This window comes from Acinonyx jubatus, chromosome A3 (genome assembly GCF_027475565.1).
Source record: "Acinonyx jubatus isolate Ajub_Pintada_27869175 chromosome A3, VMU_Ajub_asm_v1.0, whole genome shotgun sequence".
NCBI classification, from domain to species: Eukaryota; Metazoa; Chordata; class Mammalia; order Carnivora; family Felidae; genus Acinonyx; species Acinonyx jubatus.
The window spans coordinates 129,391,474-129,412,121 of record NC_069388.1 but is presented as its reverse complement, the minus strand read 5'-3'; the positions used below and the strand labels follow the sequence as shown (position 1 = coordinate 129,412,121).

General features: G+C 55.7%; 1 protein-coding gene and 1 long non-coding RNA gene across 3 annotated transcripts in view; one reads left to right on the top strand and one right to left on the bottom strand.

Moving 5' to 3' along the window:
* Positions 1-152: 152 nt before the first annotated feature.
* Positions 153-6,538, bottom strand: LOC113604932 (uncharacterized). Its single transcript, XR_008289680.1, has 3 exons — positions 5,332-6,538; positions 2,132-2,318; positions 153-1,965 (listed from the first exon to the last, which is right to left on the bottom strand). It is a non-coding gene; the product is annotated as an uncharacterized LOC113604932 (long non-coding RNA).
* LPIN1 (lipin 1) overlaps positions 3,394-20,648 on the top strand; it is a 129,822-nt gene continuing 112,567 nt past the window's right edge. Inside the window, exon 1 of one of the 2 annotated variants that reach the window (XM_053201226.1) lies at positions 3,394-3,411. Coding sequence is in view for 1 of the 2 variants with exons in the window: in XM_053201224.1 (XP_053057199.1) it covers positions 5,056-5,133 (78 nt within the window). In the remaining variant the exon portion in view is untranslated. Of the gene's footprint in view, positions 3,412-4,975; positions 5,134-20,648 lie in introns of those variants that run through there. The other variant, XM_053201224.1, reaches the window with a different exon arrangement.

Sequence of the window (20,648 nt, the reverse complement as noted above, 5' to 3'; positions counted from 1 at the left end):
GCCGTCAGCCCAGAGCCTGACGCGGGGCTCGAACTCCCGGACCGCGAGATCGTGACCTGGCTGAAGTCGTACGCTTAACCGACTGTGCCACCCAGGCGCCCCCCTCCCCCCCCCCCCCCGCCGCTTCTTCTTTTAAAGACCCTGTGATTATATCGGGCCCACCTGGATGCACACAGCAAGGACAGAGACTGCGGGGACAGGCAGGGGCGTCAGACGTGCTCCAAGCTCTGCAGTGGCAAAGCAGGAGAAGCCCGGGGCAACTATTCAGGTGGTTGTTTGGAGATAATCCGGAACAGCCTCCCCATTTTAAGCCCAGCCGACCAGCAACCCTCACTGCACCGCAGCCCTCATTTCCCCTTGCCGTGTGATGTGGCAGAAGGTGTAATGTGACCTCCAGGATGTAACATAGTTACAGGTTCCGGGGATTAGGATGTGGACACCTGTGGGGGCTGATGCCCTGCCTCCTGCAGCTGGGCTCAGGCTGCTGTCCCCTCTCCTTTCCCCCCAGCCCAGGCTGGCCTTGGCCCCTCCTCTGGCTGGTGCTGGTCTCCTCACCACCACCTGTGGGTCTTCTGCAACTCTGCCCATATCCTGTTCACAGTCTCTTTAATAGGCCTCTTTAAGGTCCCAGCTCGAGTGTCCAGTCTGTTTTCTACTGGGACCTTGATGGATCTAGTGTATGCACATGATAAAGGGCTGTTACCCAAAATACACAGAGAACTCTTTAAACTCAACTATAACAAAAGCAACAACTTGATTAAAAAATGGGCCGGCTGGGGCGCCTAAGTGGCTCAGTCGGTTAAGCGTCTGAGTGTAGCTCAGGTCATGATCTTGAGGTCCATGAGTTCGAGCCCCGCGTTGGGCTCTGTGCTGACAGCTCAGGGCCTGGAGCCTGCTTCAGAATCTGTGTCTCCCTCTCTCTCTGCCCCACCCCTGCTGCACTCTGTGTGTGTGTGTGTGTGTGTGTATGTGAAAACTAAATAAATATTAAAAAAAAGGGGGGGGCAGGGCGCCTGGGTGGCTCAGTCGGTTGAGCATCAGACTCTCGGTTTCGTCTCAGGTCATGATCTCACCATTTGTGGGATTGAGCCCTGCGCCCGGCTCTGCGCTGCCTGCTTGAGGTTCTCTGTCTCCCTCTCTCTCTGCTCCTCCCCTACTCGCACATGCTGTTTCCCTCTGTCTCTCAAAAGAAATAGACATTAAAAAAAATGGGCCAACGACCTTCGCAGACATGACAGATAAGCACATGGAAAGATGCTCCACGTCGTACGTCACCGGGGAGATGCCAATGGAAACAACCACGAGGGATCGCTCCACACCTACCAGAAGGACGCGAATCCAGAGCGCCGACAACGCCTGACGCTGGCGGGGACCCGGAGTAGCAGGAGCTCTGGCTCACGGCTGGTGGGCGTGCGGAATGCTGCGACCACTTTGGAAGGCAGTTCGGCGGTTTCTGCGAAACTGAACATACCCTTCCCGTGCCATCCAGAAATCGTGCTCCCTGGTCTTCCCCCAGAGGAGTTGGAAGCTTAGGCCCACGCAGAAACCTTGTGTGCACACAGACACAGCTTGTAGCGGCTTTATTCACCATTGCCAAAACCCGGAAGCGCCGCGGATCTTCTTCGGCCAGTAGGTGAATGGATGAACCCGTGGCCCAGCCAGACCGTGGACGGTCAGCCAGCACTGAAAGGAAAGGAGCTATGGGGCCAGGAGGAGACAGGGAGGGCAGGAGGGATGAATCGGTGGGGCACAGAGGATTTTTAGGGCAGTGACACGCTCCGAGTGACGCCAAAAAGGTAGATCCATAGCTGTCTCCATTTGTCGAAACCGCAGACCGCACCACACCGTAGGGCGCCTTGATGGAAAGCGCGGGCTCTGGGGGATAATGATGGGTCGGCGTGGGCTCATCCGTTGTCACAAATGCACTAATATGGTGCCAGGGCGACAACAGTGGGGAAGGTGTGCCTGTGTGGGAACAGAGTATTTGAGAACGCTCCGTACTTTCAGATCAATTTGGCAGGTGAACCCAAACCGCTCTAGAGAAAGTAAGTTTCTTAATAAAACACCCCCCCCCCCCGCCCCGCCATGTGACTTGTTTCCCGTGCTGTGTCCTTCCCACTGGGTGAAGTACTTTTAGAGCTACAGGTGAGTCAGGCCTGTCCAGAGGGGTCCCCGCAGTCGTTGGGGTGATGGGACGGACTCACAGGTGAGGCACCTCCCTGGCACCCTCTACATGTTGGATCAGGAGGACTCTCCCCACGTCTTCCTGGCCACGTGAGCCTCTCCCAGCCGGTTTCCTCTTCTGGGAAAAAGCAAACCTTGATCATGAGGGATGGTATGTGTAAGGAGACAGTAGGCACACGGAAGGGGCTCACAAATGTCCGTTTCAACCTCATCCTTCCCCCGAAAGGCCAAAGGATGGGAGAATCATTATGGGGTGGACGGGTCAGGGAAGGTTCCATGGAGGAAGGAGGTCTGGCGTGGGCCTAGAAAGGGGACACATTTGAAAAGGAACAGAGGAGAGGAAAGGCACTCCGGGAAGAGGTGACAGCATGAGCTAAGGGAAAATGGGAATGGGAGAATCCACGGTGTTCTTGGGGGGGTTAACAGGTGCCTGGCAGCCTGGGGGAAAGGGGACAGCCTGTGGATTCTTCACAGCTGGGGAAATTCAGCTTGGTCCTGGCCACGGCCCCTGAGGGGGCCCTGATGGGGTCTCAGGAGCTGTAGAGTAGGCAATGTTGGACAGTCTGCCGCTGACAGAAGCCCAAAATACACACAGGCTCAGTTTCTCCATCTGTCAAATGGGCCTATTAATGCCAACCTCAAAGTTACTGTAAGGAGTAATAGTTGCTACTTCTGTTTGAGAGTCTAACACATGCCAGGCCTTGTGTGGAGCCGCACAAGGCCCCAGGTGTCCCCACAACAACCCCATGAGGGAGAGACTCTGTTTGCATCCCTGTGTTTCCCAGATAAGGAAACAAAGGCTCCTTCGAGGAGGCTGCGTGAATCGCCTTGAGGCAGAATCGCTTCTAAGGGGAGGGTCAGACCCAGAGCCCAGGTGGGTGTGATTCAGGGGGCGGGGCTTCCGGCTTCCGCTTCCGGGAGCTCTGTCGGCGGCGCTCACATCGGTGCTTCTAGAACTACCAGCCAAACCGGTGCTGGCCCTCCGCGGCGAGACACGTGCCAGCCGGACCTCCCGCCGCCAACACGGGGCACTGCCCGCGGGGGCGTGAAATGGCCCCGGGCTCGGAGCTCCGAGGACCCCGGCCTGGCTCCTTCCTCCCGGAGGGTCCCCAGGGCTGCGCCCTCCTAATCGATGCAGCGACACCGGTCTGCCGTGTTCACGGCACCTTCTGCCTGTGCCGTCCTGGACCTCTATCAGATTTCCGACTAAGTGCTAAACACGACCAGGTATAATTACTCACAATCTTATCACTCGTTGGTCATGAGGTTCTTAAAATATCTTGACAGGATGAATTAAAAATAGTAAGGGTGGTGGTGACCCAGCTCATGGAAGTGTCTTAATGCGTTATTCCCGCCCCCTTGTAGTTAGTGGCATTCAGGGCATTCAGACGGCGGGAGGTGGGGGGTGGCACTAGGCTCTGGGGCTGCGCAGTGGTCCCTCCCTGGCCCTCTCCACGCCTGTCCAGGGCGAGCAGGGCCAGGGGCACGTGTGTGGCCAGAATGGTGGTGATCTGGACGCAGGAGGCAGGGGGGGGGGGCCGAGTCCCTCCCTGCCCCTCCCCTGGGGAAGCCACTGCCCCCGGAGCCCGTAAACAGAGGCGCAGTGACGCCCCTTGCATTAGCTAGGACACACCTGTCCTGTGTTCTAAACCGGGCTACTCTCCACCTGCCGGCCCAGGTGGGCTCTCGGTCGGGGTCCTGTCTGGAGGGAAGGAGAAGGCTGTGAAGGGCGAAACCAGAGAAGCCTTGGCCGGGGAGGAGTTGCAGAAATGGAGCTGAAAGAGGTCACGGGGTGGTTGGCCTTAGCGTCACGGTCACCGGTCACCCGTTGCGGGGACACGAGGACGACCAGGGCGTGGAGGGCGGGGGGGAGTCCTCCGTGGTAAGAGTTGAGTTGGGGATCCTGACTTGTCGCTCTTCTAAAGCCCTTCTTTGGCCCTGCTGCGCCCCCAGGGGCCACCCCTTCTCTCCGGGTGGGATCTCGAGGTCCCTGTCAGACCAGGTCAGAGCCCCGGCACCCGCTCCTGCAGGGCGCGCCCTCCCTCCCTCCCTGCTGCAGTTTCCTCTAAACCCGGGGCTCATGTGAGCGCAGCCCATGGCCAGGGACCCAGGGCTCCTGGTAAGATCAGAACTACAGTTCCAGCACCGGATTTGCAGTCAGCCTGGCCCTGCTTTTTGCCACTTCCTGCTTTGTGACCCAGGGCCGTTCCTGAAGCTCCTATCTTGTGTCCGTGACCCTATAGGGTGGCTGTGCACAACGTACACCAGAGTGCGGCCGGAGTGCTTAGCTTCCTGGTGCGGGGGGAGTGTTCGAAACCAGCCAGCTGTCATGATGCCTGCTGCTACTGCGCGTGATAGAGGGGACAGTGGTGGCCTCTGGGGGAGGGGCCCCGGAACCCAGCCTTCCCCAAGTGTGCCGAGGCCTGGAGGAATAGGGAGAAAGATCCCCCCCCTCCCCCGCCGCTCTCTGCACGCTGGTTGTGAGGTGGTCTCTCCAGCACCTGCTGGGGAATGGATACAGCGTGGCCGGCGGCCGCCAGCAGGGGTCATGGGTCCCACCAGGCTATTCCCCGGGAGCTCACACAAACTGGCGAGCCCTGGGACTCTGCATCCTTCAGGGAACAGGCCATATCTCCAGCTGTTTGTTAGCCAGGCCCCAGGTGGGAGAGGATTTGCAATTCAACACCCTGTTCTTTTCCTGAGCCTTGTGACTTGGCCGGGCTCCTGGCTGTAAAGGGAAGCCGCCTGCTCTGGGCTACATGTCCCCACCCCCCACTGCCTCCCAGCTCCCGAGAGGGCGAAATCAGCCGCGTTGGGACACTGCTCTCCGGTGCTGGGCGAGGAGGTGGCCGGCATCCCGCGGGCCGGGCCATGGAGGAGCGGGACCGTGGTGGGTCCACCTGGGAGCCCCCACAGGACAAGAGCCCCCCGGATTCGCCTTGGTCATGGGTAAGGGTACGGGCCAGGGCACGGCTATTTGTGCACCGTGCCCCCGACTGGGAGTGCTGGCGGGGCACGGGATGGTCTGTGCCCCGAGGGGCTCACTTAGGTTGGGGACATTTCTGCAAGCGAGTGATGGGGCCAGCTGCTCCCCAGGGGCTCCCGCCACACGGAGACTGAGTTTATAGAAGAGCTTTTAGAACTTACCCAAGAGTTAAAGGCTTTTTTCTTTGCCGTGGGTGGAAAATGAGCAGCGACTGCTGTGATCCTGGAGACCTGGACGCAGGGCGTTTTGAGGGCTTCCTGCTCGCCGGGCAGGGTTGCTGGGAACTTGTGTTGTCTTTCACGTTTGTGTGCGGGCGGGCGTTGACGTGGCCGGCCCAGGGCAGCCATTGAACCACTGTGTCCCCGGGGCTGTGATGGATGTGCTGTGGGCCTCCACTGGCCTCCAAAGCCAGGGGCGGTACCTTCCTGCCCTTTTGGGGCTCCACCTAGATGCTAGGGCTTTGGTTCAAAGTAGTTATTTTCCGTGAAAGCCGCAAAGCGGGAGAAGAGGGGTCTCAGATAACCCCAAGTAGAAGTGGGCACTGAGCGTGTGGCCTGGGTTAGAATTCATGATTTGCTGTCTCTTCCAGAGGCCGGGGGTTTGGCTGCAGGGAGGGTAAGGCGTTAACCAGCCACCCCGAATGGCATCTGGGACACCCGGGATGCTCTGCTTCTTGTCCTCAGCTGCAGAAGGCTGGGGCTGGTCTGGAAGGTTCTGTAAGGCCTTGGAAGCAGAGAGAGCCCGGGGCTGTCGGCTTCCTAGGAAATAGAGCGAGAGGTGTGGCACGCACGAGGCTGCTGGCTCCCCGAAGCACCTGTCACCTGTCACTCCAGTCACCTGCATCCTCAAGCCGTCCCCTTCCCTTCCCTTCCGGGGCAGCAGGCCCTGCTGGGAGCTCAGGCTGGAACGCGGTGGGGGCGCTGGACCAAGAAAGGGGGCCTGGGTTCTGCCCCCACCCCTGCCCCCTTTTGTGGCTGGCCCCCTGGGTGGACATTTTCCATCCAACCGTGGACAGGTGCTTGCGGAGGAGTTATCCGAGGCTGCCCCGTGACCCTCTCTCAAGAGGCAGGCTGGGGACAGGAATGGGGCCTCCCCCAAGGAGTGTCGTGAAGACCTCAGGCACCCACAGTCGGATGGAGTAGACTGGTTTTGTGGGTGGTTGGGGATTCCGATGGCTGCGTCTTGTTTCCGTTCCTGGACTGTCTCTCTCACACAGAGCAGCCCTGTTCTGACTGAGAAGTGCACCTCCCTCTTCTGTGCTTCCCATGATGCTCTCCCATATCCACTCTAGGGACCCACAGCCTCTACCACCCTGGGTCGCAGGTCTTTTTTCTTTTTCTTATTTTTTTTGACGTTTATTTATTTTTGAGAGAGAGACAGAGCTTGAGCAGGGGAGGGGCAGAGAGAGAGGGAGACCCAGAATCCGAAGCAGGCTCCAGACTCTGAGCTGTCAGCCCAGAGCCCGACGTGGGGCTCGAACCCATGAACCGTGAGATCATGACCCGAGCTGACGTCGGACGCTCAACCGACTGAGCCACCCAGGCGCCCCGGGTCATGGGATTTCTAATTGTGGGCATCTCTTTTGTACAGCCCGTGCACACACTGTTATTTCCATTTGACAGTCAAGGAAACTGAAGCCGTGAAGTTGGGACCTGTCCACAGTAGCTCAGGGGCTGGCGGGAGGAGGGGACAGGAAGCTGGTGTCCTGGGGCCAGCACAACCCCTGTTCTTGTATCCTGGGCACCCTGTAGACACTGTGATCTGAGGACGCTCTGACAATATCCGTTCTCTGCTTGTATGTTTTGGTGGTTAGTTATTTTTCCTTTTTTATTTTGAGAGAGAAAGAGGGGGGGAGGGGCAGAGAGAGAAGGAGAGGGAGAACAATAGGTGGACGCTCAACCACCCGAGCCACAAAGGTGCCCCTAGTTATTTTCTCCTGATTACAAAAGCACGTTCATGATAGAAGATCCGGAATATACAGCGGGGCGTATATAAGATCGCGAGATGCTGGTCAGCCACCGCTCAAGGAGCCTGAAGGCTCATTCTAATTAAGTCACCGAAAGGATTCCGAAGCCACCTCTTGTCCCCTTTCATTCCATAACTTTCCGAGCCCCCTCCCTGCCCTGAGTGATTGATTCCAAAGGCCCAAGCAGTGTGGCACCTGCTGTGTGACTTTCTGCCCTGGGGGGCGGGGGGCGGGGAGGGAGGAGGTGGGGAGGCCTCCCCGCAAGAGAGTGAAAGGCCGGTGGGGGGTGGGACGTGTGGTTACTGGACCCTGGAGCCAATGCCCTGCCTCTGGCAGGGCCAGGGCATCCTCCCCCAGGTCTCAAGGGGCCCAGACGTTTGGGCTTGGTGCAGGTTTGTGCCCGCGTCTGGAGGAACCTGGCCTGTTGGGCTGAGGGTGGTTGTAGCAAGGGGATACCAGGAACCTGGCCGGCTCCAGTGGGAAGGCTGGCCTCCTGCTGCTGCTGGCGAGGCTGAGGCCCGGACCAGCCCACGAGGGCAGAGGAAGGCCAGGTCCAGAGTCAGGCTTCAGCAAAGCAGGGCTGGAGCGCAAAGCAGGGAATTGGGGCAGACACTCAGGTGGACCGACTGCACGCAGGAAGGGGTGAGCAGGAGGCCGTAAGACGGGCCAGGCCAGAGCTGCTGCTGGAGTCCGGGCCAGGCTGGCAGCTTCTGGAAGGGAGCAAGCGGCTCAGCCGCTGTGGGGCGCTTTCATTCCTGGGGCTGGGAGAGGGCAGCCGGCAGCGCTGTGAGCCCTTGGAGGCACCTGTTAACTTGGCCCCATCCGCCTGTGGCATTGGCCGTCAGCATTGCCACAGACCGTGGACTCGACCTCCAGGCCCTGAGTCTATGCCGAGCCCTGCGGGCCGCCGAGGGAAGGGTGAGACCTGGTCCCTGCCCACAGGAGGTCAAGGCAGAATGTGAGCGGGTGGGCCTGCTCCCTGCCAGCCGCCAGGTTCACGGGAGCACAGAGCAGGAGGAATTCCGGCCGGCAGGGCCAGGGAAGGCGTCTCAGAAGCTGGCACCCGAGCCAAGCCTGGGAGGAGGGTAGGATTTCAATAAACACTCAGCGGGGTGGAGCCTTCTAGCCCCAGGGTTCAGCGTGAAAGCAGGCTGGGTTTTGACAGGACAGGGCGTTCTCCTCAAGCTAAGTCTGCAGAGTTTGTTCCTCTGGCCATCTGGGACTTGATTACTCCTTAGCCGGCAGTTCATGGCCTTGCTGTTCACATTGGTCGGGCGCCCAGCCTGTGAAAGGAAGCAAGCCGTGGCCAAATATGTGGGACCCAGCGTGAAACCAGCATAGGGGGCGTGTGCGGGAGCCACAGGGCCAGGCTCAAGCCCCAGTTTTGCCACTTACCAGTTCTGATTTCCTGGAGCCTTAGTTTTCTCGTCTGTATAATGGAGCCTATGATACCTAACAACATAATACGGGTGTTTGGTGAATGGAGCTGTTATGCGTAATGACACTAAATCTGAAGACAAGGGAGCCTGTAGTTACAGCTTGGGCCGCAGACATCACGGTGAAGGCACATCGCATCATCTGGACTTGGCTCATTGGTCTTAGTAAGCAATGTGAGGAGGAGACTCACAAATCCGGACCCTTGTGTCTCCTAATGTGGAGGAGAATTCGGAGTGTGGTCTCCATCCGGGTGTTTTAGCTTGGTATTCAAGGCTTCTCCGGAGGACCCACCCCATCCCTCCCTCAGGTGGAGCGTAGGGGAGTTCAGAGTGCCCCCTGGAGGCGGTACTCTGCCATTACAAGCAGCAAAACCACCCACCTTCCCGTAAGACGACCACGGCCCCGTGACTTTCACTAGTGACAAGAAGTTAGGATGAACGTGTAACTCAGTGGTGCGCCAACAAAGTCAGCAATCCCTGGGCCCGATCTGGATTCATCACCGTTGCCTCTTCTTGTGATTTCATCCCTTGCAGCACCCTGCTGTCATAATACACTCTGCGTCTTGCAGAGACAGGCACGGTCGGCTCTAATAGAACGATCACCTTACCCAGCACATACCAGTAAGGCCGTGCCTGTGCCTGGCTCTGGAGCCGTCTCCTAACCCACAGCTTGCTCCCAAAGGTTTTTTCTCACTGTCCCTTAGGGGTCTCGGTCGCCTGCACCACCCCTCTGGTCAGGGCTGGCGCTGGGTGGGGGCTCCGTGTGGTAGCGACGTGTTTCGTGCAAAGATTAGGATCTTGACTGCACGTTAGTGGTTATGGTTAAGGGAGCAGATGATAAGGACTCCCTCTTAGGGTTCAAAGCCTAACTCTCGAGCTTGCTGGCTGGTGATCGACCTTTCTTAGCCTCGTTTCTCATCTGCAAAATGGCTTTTGGGAGACCAAGTGGGTTAAAAGCCGTGAAGCCCTTGGTATGCGTGTAATCTGTGTCAGCGCTTACCAAATCCAACACCAGCCTGTCTTCTGGAGCCTTGGAGCAGATTTCCGTTTCTCCCGTTAAGCCTTGCAGTGGGGCTTTGGCACAGCGCGATCTCTCACCCTCAACGTTATGCTCACATGAGGAGAGCGAGATATTTACTCCCGGACACCCACCCGGGAAGCGACACAGTCGGGGGAACAGCAGCTCTGGGCTTTCTAGTTGAGACCTTTCTGGGAATTACCCTCTGGAGTGAAAAAAGCAAGAACAACCGTCATGCACGCTTGAAATTATTATTATTTTTCTTGTTTCCCTCTTTTATTCTGCCAACAGTATATGTAACTAAATGCACTTAAATTAAGCGTATGTATATTATGAGGACCTCACTCTGCCAGCAAGAGTTGTTTTTTTGTTTGTTTGTTTGTTTGGTTCCCCCCCCCCCCCCGTAGATGCACTTTTGAGAAGCAATATACTGAGGTGCCCAAGGGCCATAGTCTCAGAGTTTAGAAACCAGGGGACGCAGACCTAGCATTCCAAATGACTAGGTGTGTGACCTTGGGCAAGGTCACTTCGCTGAGAGACTCAGTTTCCCTGCCTGGTACCGTGAGGCTCAAACGAGTTATGTGAGTCGCAGCACTTTGCAAACGGGGGAGCTCCTACTAACAAAGCTTATGCCCCAGGGGTTTGCCGTGCATGCTCTGGGCCCCGTGGGGGCCAGAGAAGAGACAGTCTCAAATGTAAAGGACAGGCAGGCAGCTGAGAACCACGCGATATAATGTACATTGTGTAATGGGAATCAGGTCTAATTTTGTGTTCCGATATATTTTTTTAAATGTTTATTTATTTATTTTGAGAGAGAGACAGAGACAGAGAGTGCAAGTGGGGGAGGGGCAGAGAGAGAAAGTCCCAAGCAGGCTGTGCGCTGTCAGCACAGAGCCTGATGCGGGGCTCGAACTCAGGAACCACGAGATCATGATCTGAGCCGAAATCAAGTGTTTGGACGCTTGACTGAGCCACGTAGGCACCCCTGTGTTCTGATGTTTTTAAACGTGAAGTGATAGGACAGAAGGGGCCGGATACGCACGCTTCAAACAGGGAGGCCGGGACACAGAGGACTCGACTTGTCACCTCCAGTGTCGGGAGCCAGGAGCCACAACAACCTTGTGGTTGTGGCAGGTGGGCCTGGAGCTGAGCCTGGGTGTGTGGGGGGGGTGGGGTGGGGTGGGGTGGGATTGGGGGCCGGGAAGACAGAAGGAGGGAAAACAAGAGGTCTGGGCTGGTTTCGATTTGGAGAACCACAGGTGCACCTGTCCGGCTCTGCAGGGGAAGGAAGACGGGCAGGGCCGCCCTCCAGGTGTGCCCACGGCCTGCCCCCGTCCCCCGCTGCCCTTTCCACCTGACGGGGCTGCCCTCAGCCTCCTTGCTCAGCCCTGAGTCCCCACCCAGCGGGTAAGTGGGGTGAGGTTTGCGCCGTCTCCGGATTTTGCACTCGGTGGCCGCGTGGAGGAGGTATGCACGCGCCGACAAGCCCGGTGGGGACTGTACAGTTTGCGAGCCACAGGCTGGTGTCACGCTGGCTCTTGCTGACCTGAGCGGTGGCCCTGGATCCCAGCCGGCTTCTTGAGCTGGAACGCACCCCCCCCCCCCCCCCCACTTTCTCAGGAGCCAAGAATGCTTGTGACGTGAGCAGGCGCATCTGCTGGAGCAAGGGCCAGTCGGGGCACGGACCATCTTGTCTTTTTGTTCGAGTAAGAGCCCCTGGGACGCAGAGCGGGGAGGCTGGGGAGATGCACGGGGAGAAAAGGGAGCGGGACAATGTTGCGCCGTTGTGACTTTTTTCTGGGAACGGTTATTATGTATCGTGAGAGAACGCAGCTCCCATCTTGGGGACGTTAAAGTATCTTTCCTTTATGAAACGATTATAATGATTATAATAGCAGAGGCCCTTTCCTGCCTTCTGAAGCTAAGAAGTTGCTGGCTCCTTTGTCAGTTACCCCCATGCTCCCCTCCCCCAACAAAAGTAGTAAAAGATGATTGTGTTTTTATTCCTTTGTGCATTCTGGTAACAAATTACTCCTTAGGTTTCTGCTATGTAGCCGGTGGCCTTCTAGGTGCTGGACATAGAGCAGTGAGTGAACCCCCAAACATCCCTGCCCCCCTGGAGCTTACCCTCCAGGTGGAGGAGAAAGCAATGAGCAAATGAAAAGGTAAAACAGATATCAGATGGAGAGGGGGTTACGGGGAGGGGGGGGGGATACAAGCAGGGGGAGGGTGACGAGATGGGAGAACGATGTGGCTTTCGTGGGGAGGGCAGGGTGGGGCTCCCAGAGAAGGTGACATTTGAGCAAAGCCTGGAGGCCGGTGAGGAAGTGAGGGGGCGTGCAGTAGGTGTCCAGGCCCTGGCTGAAGCTTCTAGGCTGGTTTAAGCAACTGCGAGGAGGCCGGAGCGAGAGAACAGGAGGGGAGGAGGGGCTGATGTCGGAGGGCAAGGCGGGGGTGGGGGTGCTGAGCATCGTAAGGGCCAGCGACGGAAGTCGTGGGGGACTTGGGGTATGCACTGCCCTGCACTGTGCCGACTGTGGGGACGAGTCTCCGGGCCCTCGGCTGACGGGACGGGAGCAGTGGGACCAGGGCAGATCCCAGTGGGTGCAGGGGAGGGTGAGAGGAATGTGGAGTGGAAGCCGGGAGGGTCCAGGCTAGAAATGTAACCTTGGTCTCTGAAATACAGAGTGTAGGAACCCCAGACCTGCTGCAGCCCCTTGGTTTGCAGATGGGGAGACTGAGCCCCGCAGAGGGCCGTTGGCCTGTTTTCTGAGACTAAAATCCCAGTGTCCTGGCCTCCCCATGCGGGAAACGTACCCACGTTCAGATACCACTGTGAACTTCGCTTTGCCCTTGTATTCGGAAGACACTTGGCCTTCTCTGTCTTTCTAGAAGTTTCCCTCTGTTTCCTTCTCTTTCATCCCCACGGCGTTCTCCCTGTGCCTCTGCTTAGGCAACCCCGTTTCTTCTCGCGCAGTTTACACTCAGCTAATAGAGAACCTGGCGGGGCTGGGGGGGCGTCACCACCGCCAGTGGCCTCCTGACCCTTCAAGGCCTTGTCCTCGTGCCGTTGTGCCTTGAAACCGCGGCTGAGAGTGACGCCTCCAGTCTCAACCATCACCCCCCATTCGGAGCGTGGCACCCGCCAGCTGTGGCTGTAGTTATTCCAAGACTGGTCCCGGGCACACGGCAAGTGCTTGGGGTTTGTCGAGGGAAGGCGAATGGACGGCCTGACAAGGTGAGACCCAAGTCCTTATCCTTCGGCGTTGAGTTTTGGCCTGGTCTGGGCTTCACTTCCGTGCGGAGACGCCCCTCCTTATCCTGTTTTAGCACTTACCCTGTGATCGTCCGCAGCCACGGGGCTGCCCTCTGGGGACACGCTGCGCACTGCAGGTGGGATGCACGTGGAGAGAGAGGAAGCAGAGCTCAGGAGCATTCTAGAGATGGCTCTGCAGTTAGGTCCGCGGGCGGGATGGGAGACAAAGACCAGAACGTTAGGACAGATGGACCCTGGGATAGGGGAAGGCTGGTATGAAAGGTTGGTGCCAGAACGTCTGGCCCGGCTGAGTTAGTCCCGGATGCCCGAGGCTGGTGGATATTGGCCGCTGGACAGGGGTGATGTGGTGTGTTTTGTGAGTGAGCTGGTCTCACTTAAAGGCAAGGACTGGCGTGGGTGGTTAGGGCCCAGGCGCCGGGAGCAGAGCATATGCCCCCCCAGAAAGATCAGACCATCCCGTTCAAGTGAACTGGAAGATGCCTGTGGCCGAGGCCCCACTGGGGTCAGATGCTGTCCTTCTGTTGCCGTCTCTTCTGTCCGAGGCCCCATAAACACATTCCACGCAGGGTGTGTGGCTGGAAGGTGTATCTATGGGGCCGAACCGATAAGGGTCCTGTTCCAGAAGGCCCCGTTACGTGCCTTTCCCCTCTCGCCCTGGCGGCCAGGGGGGCCGAGTTTTGCTGGGTGCCCAACCACAGGATTACCCCCAGTCTAGATTTCAGGAATAAGTCTCTCCGCTCTCTCCAGTCATTCTAAATCCTGCTCCGCCTCACCGCTTTTGATCTGGTTTTAAACAGTACTGCCATTTGATTTCTTTTCTTTCTAAGCTGCTTGGGATCCTTTTTGGGTTTGATAAAGAAGAAGAACAGACGAGCAGTCAGTAACCAAAAGTTCAGAATAAAAATGACCTAAGGTCTTCTTTATTCAGGCAGGATTGACAAGAAGGCAGCGTGTTACTGCGCGTTTGTGGGATGTGGCTGCTGATGCTCCCGCTCGGGGGCTGTGGCCAGGGCCCAGGAGGGGCAGGGGGATGTGACGTCTCCTACAGCAGGGCCAGCAAGGTGGGAGAGGAAGGGCTTACCCGTGAACCTCTGAAGAGTTTATTGTTACTAGGAAGGAGACGGAGGAGAATCGTGTTGAGTAGGAGGGGAACACGGAGAACTTGAACGTGAACGGTCCGGAGGTCTGGCTTCTGGGCTCACGGTGTGGCTCGGGGCAGACCTGCCATGACTTTGGAGCAATGACACCTTGCCCGCCTTCCCCCTCCCCCTCCCCCACGGGGCTGTCTGCAGATTACACGAGACTCTGCATGTGCAACCCCAAGCGTGGGGCGCCCACCCTCAGGTCACCTAGCTGACGGTCACTCATGGGGGAGGTTGCATTTATCAGGTACTTTCGGGCATCGAGGGTGCCACGGGGGGGGGGCTGCATAGAATTCTTCAGCCTGGGGTCTGTACGGAGCCCCAGCTGAGGGGCAGGTGGAGGCTGAAATCCAGCCTACACTCTGCTCAGCAAACCTGCTGGGCTGGGGACTGAGGCCAGGCTGGGGCCGTCGAGAGGAAGGGCACCTTCGTGACATCTGTTCATCCAGAGGGGTCCCCCCGTGTGAGGCTGCAAAGATGTCGAGCTTAGGGCCCTTCCGTCCCAAGGCCCCTGTCCTTCCCCCACACCAGCCGCCTCCCCGCTCAGCCCCACCCTCTCTCTCCCTCCTCGGCCACACCACACCGGCCAAAACCGGGCTTTGTGCCCCGGTTCGAATACCCTTGGGGAGGGGGGGGCAACTTCCCGTCAGCTGGCTCACTTGACCACTCTGGGATCACAGGTCACAATTCTTTTTATTGGTTTTAATTTTTTTTTAACGTTTTATTTATTTTTGAGAGAGTGCAAGCAGGGGAAGGGCAGAGAGAGGGGGTCAGAGGATCTGAAGCAGGCTCTGAGCTGACAGCACAGAACCCGATGCGAGGCTCGAACTCACGAACCGTGAGATCACGACCTGAGCTGAAGTTAGATGCTTAACGGACTGAGCCTCCCAGGCGCCCCAACCGGAATTCTTTCTGGAGCAACACGGAGTAACGGTGTCCAGGCTTCAGAGTGGTGGACCGAGTCTTGCTGTATGGCGGTGGCTGAGAGGGACCCTATTTCCTTCCAGCCCTGCTGCTTCCCCGTTTATCCCGTAAACGTGCAGCCCTTTGTAAAGAGGGTTGAATGGCTGTCATTTGGTGGCCCAGAAAGACCCCCTAGAGGGCGCTGCCACATCGGGGACGGGGGACAGGGCACTCTGGCAAGGATCATGTCCCCTCTGCCTCATGTGAGTGGGGGGGAGGGGGGCAAATGAAAAATGGGTTCATACGTAAAACATTTTCTACCAACAGTATGAGAGTTCTGTTGACATTCTTGAGTGAATTCTCTTTAAGGACAAGGCGATTTGAACTTCAGTCATTCAGAGTAAAGGCAAGGGGGCCTTGGCTAGTTGGTGTCTTCCCCTGATTTGACCTAAGCAGAAATTGAGTTTATTAATAGCCGTTTGATAGACACCTCACAATTAATGGTGAAACAAGATGGGATCAGGTTTCTGATTTTTCTCCAATTGGAAATGCCCAATGGGTGAGAGGTCGCCAGATGGAAAGCGAAGGAACAGTGAGTCTTACATGCTGAACACAAGCAGCTGCCTGATATAATAGCATTTTGCAAGCATATGAGTTATTCTCAGTTTGTGGATAATTTATTTATTTTTAAAGAACTATCGTTTCTTTTAAAAAATTTTTTATTTCTTTTTGAGAGAGAGAAAGAGAGTGCGAGCAGGAGAGGAACAGAGAGGGGGAGACACAGAATCCGAAGCAGGCTCCAGGCCCTGAGCTGTCCGCACAGAGCCCGACGCGGGGCTTGAACTCACGGACTGTGAGATCGTGACCTGAGACGAAGTCGGACCCTTAAGCGCCTGAGCCACCCAGGTGTCCCAGTTTATGGACAAATTGAGTGCTTTCACAGAGATAAGCGTCTAGGTGTATTATTATTGTTTCCTGAGCGCTTTTTATATGTTAGGAGCCTGGGAGACGTTTTCCCTTTTGTCTTATCAGTCCTTATAACAACCATGTCAGCGGATTATCAGCCTCAGGTTACACACAGAGGAATTTAGAGAGGTTATACCCAGCAGAGCAACAGAAATTCTATCACTGGCCTCCTGCTGAAAAGACCCTGCTCTCTCCACTGGAAAGCCCGCCTTCCTGGTTCTCTCAGGACAGCTTTCATAGGAGTGGACTTCGTCATGGGAACTAGTTCTCCCAGCCTGCATGCCTCGGCTTCGCCCCGATGCTGGGCTGGAGATTGGTTCTCTGGCAGGGACCATCTCATTGGAATGCTGGTCATTTTCCAATGAACCCTAGCGCTCGACGCCTCTTAGGTGTGACAGTAGGTGGGGTAGGGAGCAGGCTGGAGAGACACTGTTCTCCGTGGGTCCCGCCCGTGGACACTTTCTGGTAAAGGAAGGGCCTTGAATGTTGGACTGGAAGAGGCCTTGCTGGCTGGTCACCTGATCTAACCTCACCCGCAAAGCTGGCCTCATGGGGGTCTTGAAGTTGCTCCCGGTCCTAGACCTCAGAATCACAGAGTTTCCAAATCGTCAGAATCAGAAATCAGAACCCAGGGGTTGGGCCCGGGCATCTCTGTTTTTCTTAGCGGCTCTGTTGGTGATCGCGCTGAGGGCTGAGGCACAATTATTTTATCTTTTATTTTTTGGCCGAGGCACGGTTCTCATCACACCGGGCTTGCAAGGGTTCACCAAATGACCCCATCACCCCTTTGCCCTTATTCGTGATTTCACCACGCTCCCTCCCCAGCTCTTTGTCCAGAGAGCGCCTACTTTTCTTTCAAGGCCCGATGCCCTCTTCTGCCCTTGGAGGCCAAGTGAATTCCACCCGCATCTGGTGCCCGTCGTGAATTGTGTCTACGAGTCTAGGTGCTCGCTTAGACTTTATTGATCGGTTCCGCAGCGTTTCTTTTTCCCTACTGGAGGACGAACTTCTTAAGAACAGAAAGCGGGCCGCACAGATCTCTGGTTTCCCAGCCCCTAATGGGGTCTGGGTTCGAGAAGAGGCTCAGTAAAGGGAAGTGAGAGGTTGATCACTGTCAGCCCGTGATCCTAGCTGGATCCTCTGATACCTTCATTTTAATCTCAATGGCTGTACTTTTCATATCCAAGACTTCGAACTGGTCCTAGCTACTGACTTTTGTGTCATTTTCATATCCACCTGTTTCATAATTCCTCTTTTTAACGCAAGTTATTCCTCAATCTGTATCTTTAAGCCTCTTACTTATTTTTTTTAATGTCTATTCATTTTTGAGAGAGAGAAAGAGTGTGAGTGGGGACGGGGCGGAGAGAGAGGGAGACACAGAATCCGAAGCAGGCTCCAGGCTCTGAGCTGTCAGCACAGGGCCTGACGCGCGGCTTGAACCCATGAACCGCGAGATCGTTATCTGAGCCGAAGTCGGATGCTTAACCGGCTGAGCCACCCAGACACCCCAAGCCTCTTACTTATTTAAGGTCATTGTCAGGCTGTTCAGTGAAATGACTTTGGTGTGAATCCATATTCCTAATGGTTTTTGGTTTGTTTTTGTATTTTTGGCTGTCTTTCCTAGCCTTGTATTTCTTCCTAAGTATAAGAAGTTTTGCCTTCAGGCTCATTTTGAATGACTCCGTTTTCACATTTGCTGTTGGTTTTTTCCCTCAAACCCGCCTCCCTCCCCAGTTTGTTCTCCAGCATCAGGGCTGGGTGGTTTGAGAGACACATCCTCAGTCTGGCACCCTGAACTCACCCTCGACTAGCTTTCTCCCGGGCCCCGGTGGCACAATCCAGAGCCAGGCCTCATCAGAGCCCTTTAGAGCTCCCTTCTTGTGGTGACACGGGGGAAATTTTACACAGATGCTGAGCCAGACAGCCTCTCGGTTAGGTCCTGTTTGAAAAGTTGGGCATCACCCTCCCCCTGTCCTCTACATCCCTGGCCCTAAGCAGTAGGGCTGCAGAAATTTTCAGGTCTCTTTTGCCAACAGCGGGAACCCCTTCCCGGGACAGGCCTCAGCGTGGAGCCTGGCTCCTGTGCCCCATCTCACGTGACCCTTTGCAGGTCCTGGCCACACCCTCTGCTTCAGGACCAGAGTCTTGTACACCTGCTTTACATTCGTAATCCGTCTGTGATTCATCAAACCCCTTTTTTGAGCCTCTCTATGTCATTTTGCTTTTATTCTTTTATATACTTGGCTTTGGATCAGAGCGGGGCATCCAGAGCACAAATTCACTGCACTGTCTTTGACTGTCAGTCACAGACATGCTTTCTGACTGATGTCAACCCAACACTGATACAATGCTTAAGAAGGAAAGAGGAAGAATAGAGCCAGTGGCCTGCCACTCGAGGCCTCCATCCAAGCAGATTTTCACATTCCTTAGGAATGTTAGTGTTAGTAACTGTTCTCATTATAATATTACCAAGATATCCAACCTATTCCTTTAGAACGTCACGAAAGATTTTAACAAATGCCTTGCTGAAACCTTTACATGTCCTTGTGTGTGTGTGTGTGGTCGGCGGGGGGGGGGGGGGGGGGATGGCCTCATCTGTGAAGTGGGCTGCTGGGAGGGCAATGCAGCACTTTCCAAATTTCCTACTCCCTGGGAGCTTTGAAGCCTTCCTGAGTTCTGCCTCTAGAGATTCTGACTCATCGACGTCCGGTGGGGCGTGAGAGCAAGCAGTGTTAATGAGCTCCCCAGCGGATTCTGATCGGCAAGCAGGCTTAGATCCTGGGTCCTAATGTTTATAAAGTGCTCAGCGCAGAGTGCTCGGAGCACAGCAGATGCTTCCCTCCTCCCACATTCCCACCTCCCCTTCCCCGGAGGCATGCAGCGTTCAGGTGTGGCCCACTTTGTGTCCCGGAGGAAAACCACAGGGCAGCCATTTAAACTGCCCTCCTCCAGGGCTGCCTGGGTGGCTCCCTTAGTTAAGCACCCGACTCTCAGTTTCAGCTCAGGTCTCGATCAAGTCCTGTGTCGAGCGTTGCACTGACGATGCAGAGCCTGCTTGGGATTCTTTCTCTCTCTCCCCTTCTCTCTCTGCCCTTTCCCCCGTGCCGCCCCCCCCCCCCCCCCCGAACATGCTCTTTCTCTCTCAAAAATAAACTTTAAATTGCCCTCTCCTCCAGATACCTTCCTTTGATAAAACGAGGGGAAAGGGCAATGCTTAACTCAAAGTCTTTGTTTCAATTCCGCCGCCTCTGATTTGGTCTATACTCTGTACCCTTTGTTAAGCCCCATGATACATAGATAAATAGGATTCTGGCTCCGCTCTTGAGATCTTGGGATTATATTGCAGCCTGCGAAATTTAAGGCACTGAGTCTGCCTGAGGTGGGTGAGAAGTCTTATTTTGGGTCGGGGGCCAGTCTTCGTTAATACACTTCAGATCAACCCCCAGAGGCTTTCTCAGGACTTGTGTTCCATTGGATAAAGGAGACGTTCAGGTGGTTGTGACAGTCCAGATGGACACAGTAGGTGGAGCTAGAGAGCCAGAGAAACAGAGAATGCAGAGAGCCTGTCCGGGGGTCTCAGGAAGATCAGGCGGGGGCAGTCATCTTCTGGAAGGGCTGTGCGCCAGAATCCCTGAGCAGTTTTGTTTTTTTTTTTTTAAGACTACAAAATTCCATATCCCGTCCCTATGGAATAAAGTTGCTTTGGGTGTGTTTAACGCATTGCCCATCTGACTCTGATGTGCATTCAGGTTTGGGAGGCACCGATCTAGAGATTCTAGAGTAATCTAAATGTGATCCAGGCTCTCTGCTGAATGATCTGGTCAGCAGGCTGGGCTGGTTTGAATCTACAGCCCCGTGCTTTTCAAAGTGTGATCTCCAGACCAGCATCCGCATCAGCATCACCGGGGAGCTGATCAGAAACTCAAATTTCCAGACCCACCCAAGACTATCAAATCAGCATCTGCAAATTCTGCATTGTTTTTTTTTTTTTTTTAAGTTTATTTATTTGGAGAGCACGCACACAAGCAGGGGAGGGGCAGACGGGGAGAGAGAGACTCAAGCAGGCTCTGCCCCGTGAGTGCCGAGCCCGAAGCGGGGCTCGATCTCACGAACCGTGAAATCATGACGTGAGCCAAGGTCAAGAGTTGGACTGAGCCACCCAGGTGCCCATGACTCTGCATTCTTAACAAGGAGCCCCCAGCTGACGCAGAGGCAATTCAGAGTGTGAGAGATTGTGAGAACAGTGCTTGTTGTTCGCACTGGCTCCAACCCTGGAATGGGAGCTCTCCGAGGCAGGGGTTGTGTTTGATCTTTGGCACTTCTCTGAGCCTCAGTCTCCTCATCTTTGCTGTGTCTGCTTCTCAAGGTTTTTGGAGGAACTCGTGCCCGACTCCCGTATTAGATTGTGAATTCTTTGGGGCAAGGGCCATGCATTTTTTAAATTTCTGCATGCCCGATGCCTAGCATTGAATGAATTTGCCATTTTGGCACCGAGGGTTATAGAATCCTTGAAACAGAAAAGACTTTGCAGGTTGTCTAGGACATGCTACTCGGTGAGTGGGTGAAGAAATTAGGGTTAAGTGACATGTCAAAGTCAGATGCTCTGTTATCCTCACATGAGCCTGCATGTGATTCAGAGAGGGCACCCGTGACGTCTGCCACCATCCGCGAAGTCATTGTCCCCTCGGCTCTGCCAAGCTCAGCTCAGCTCCCTGTCTTGGCGAAGGTCCTCTCATTCCTCTGACCACAACCCTCTCTGTGCCTCTGAAC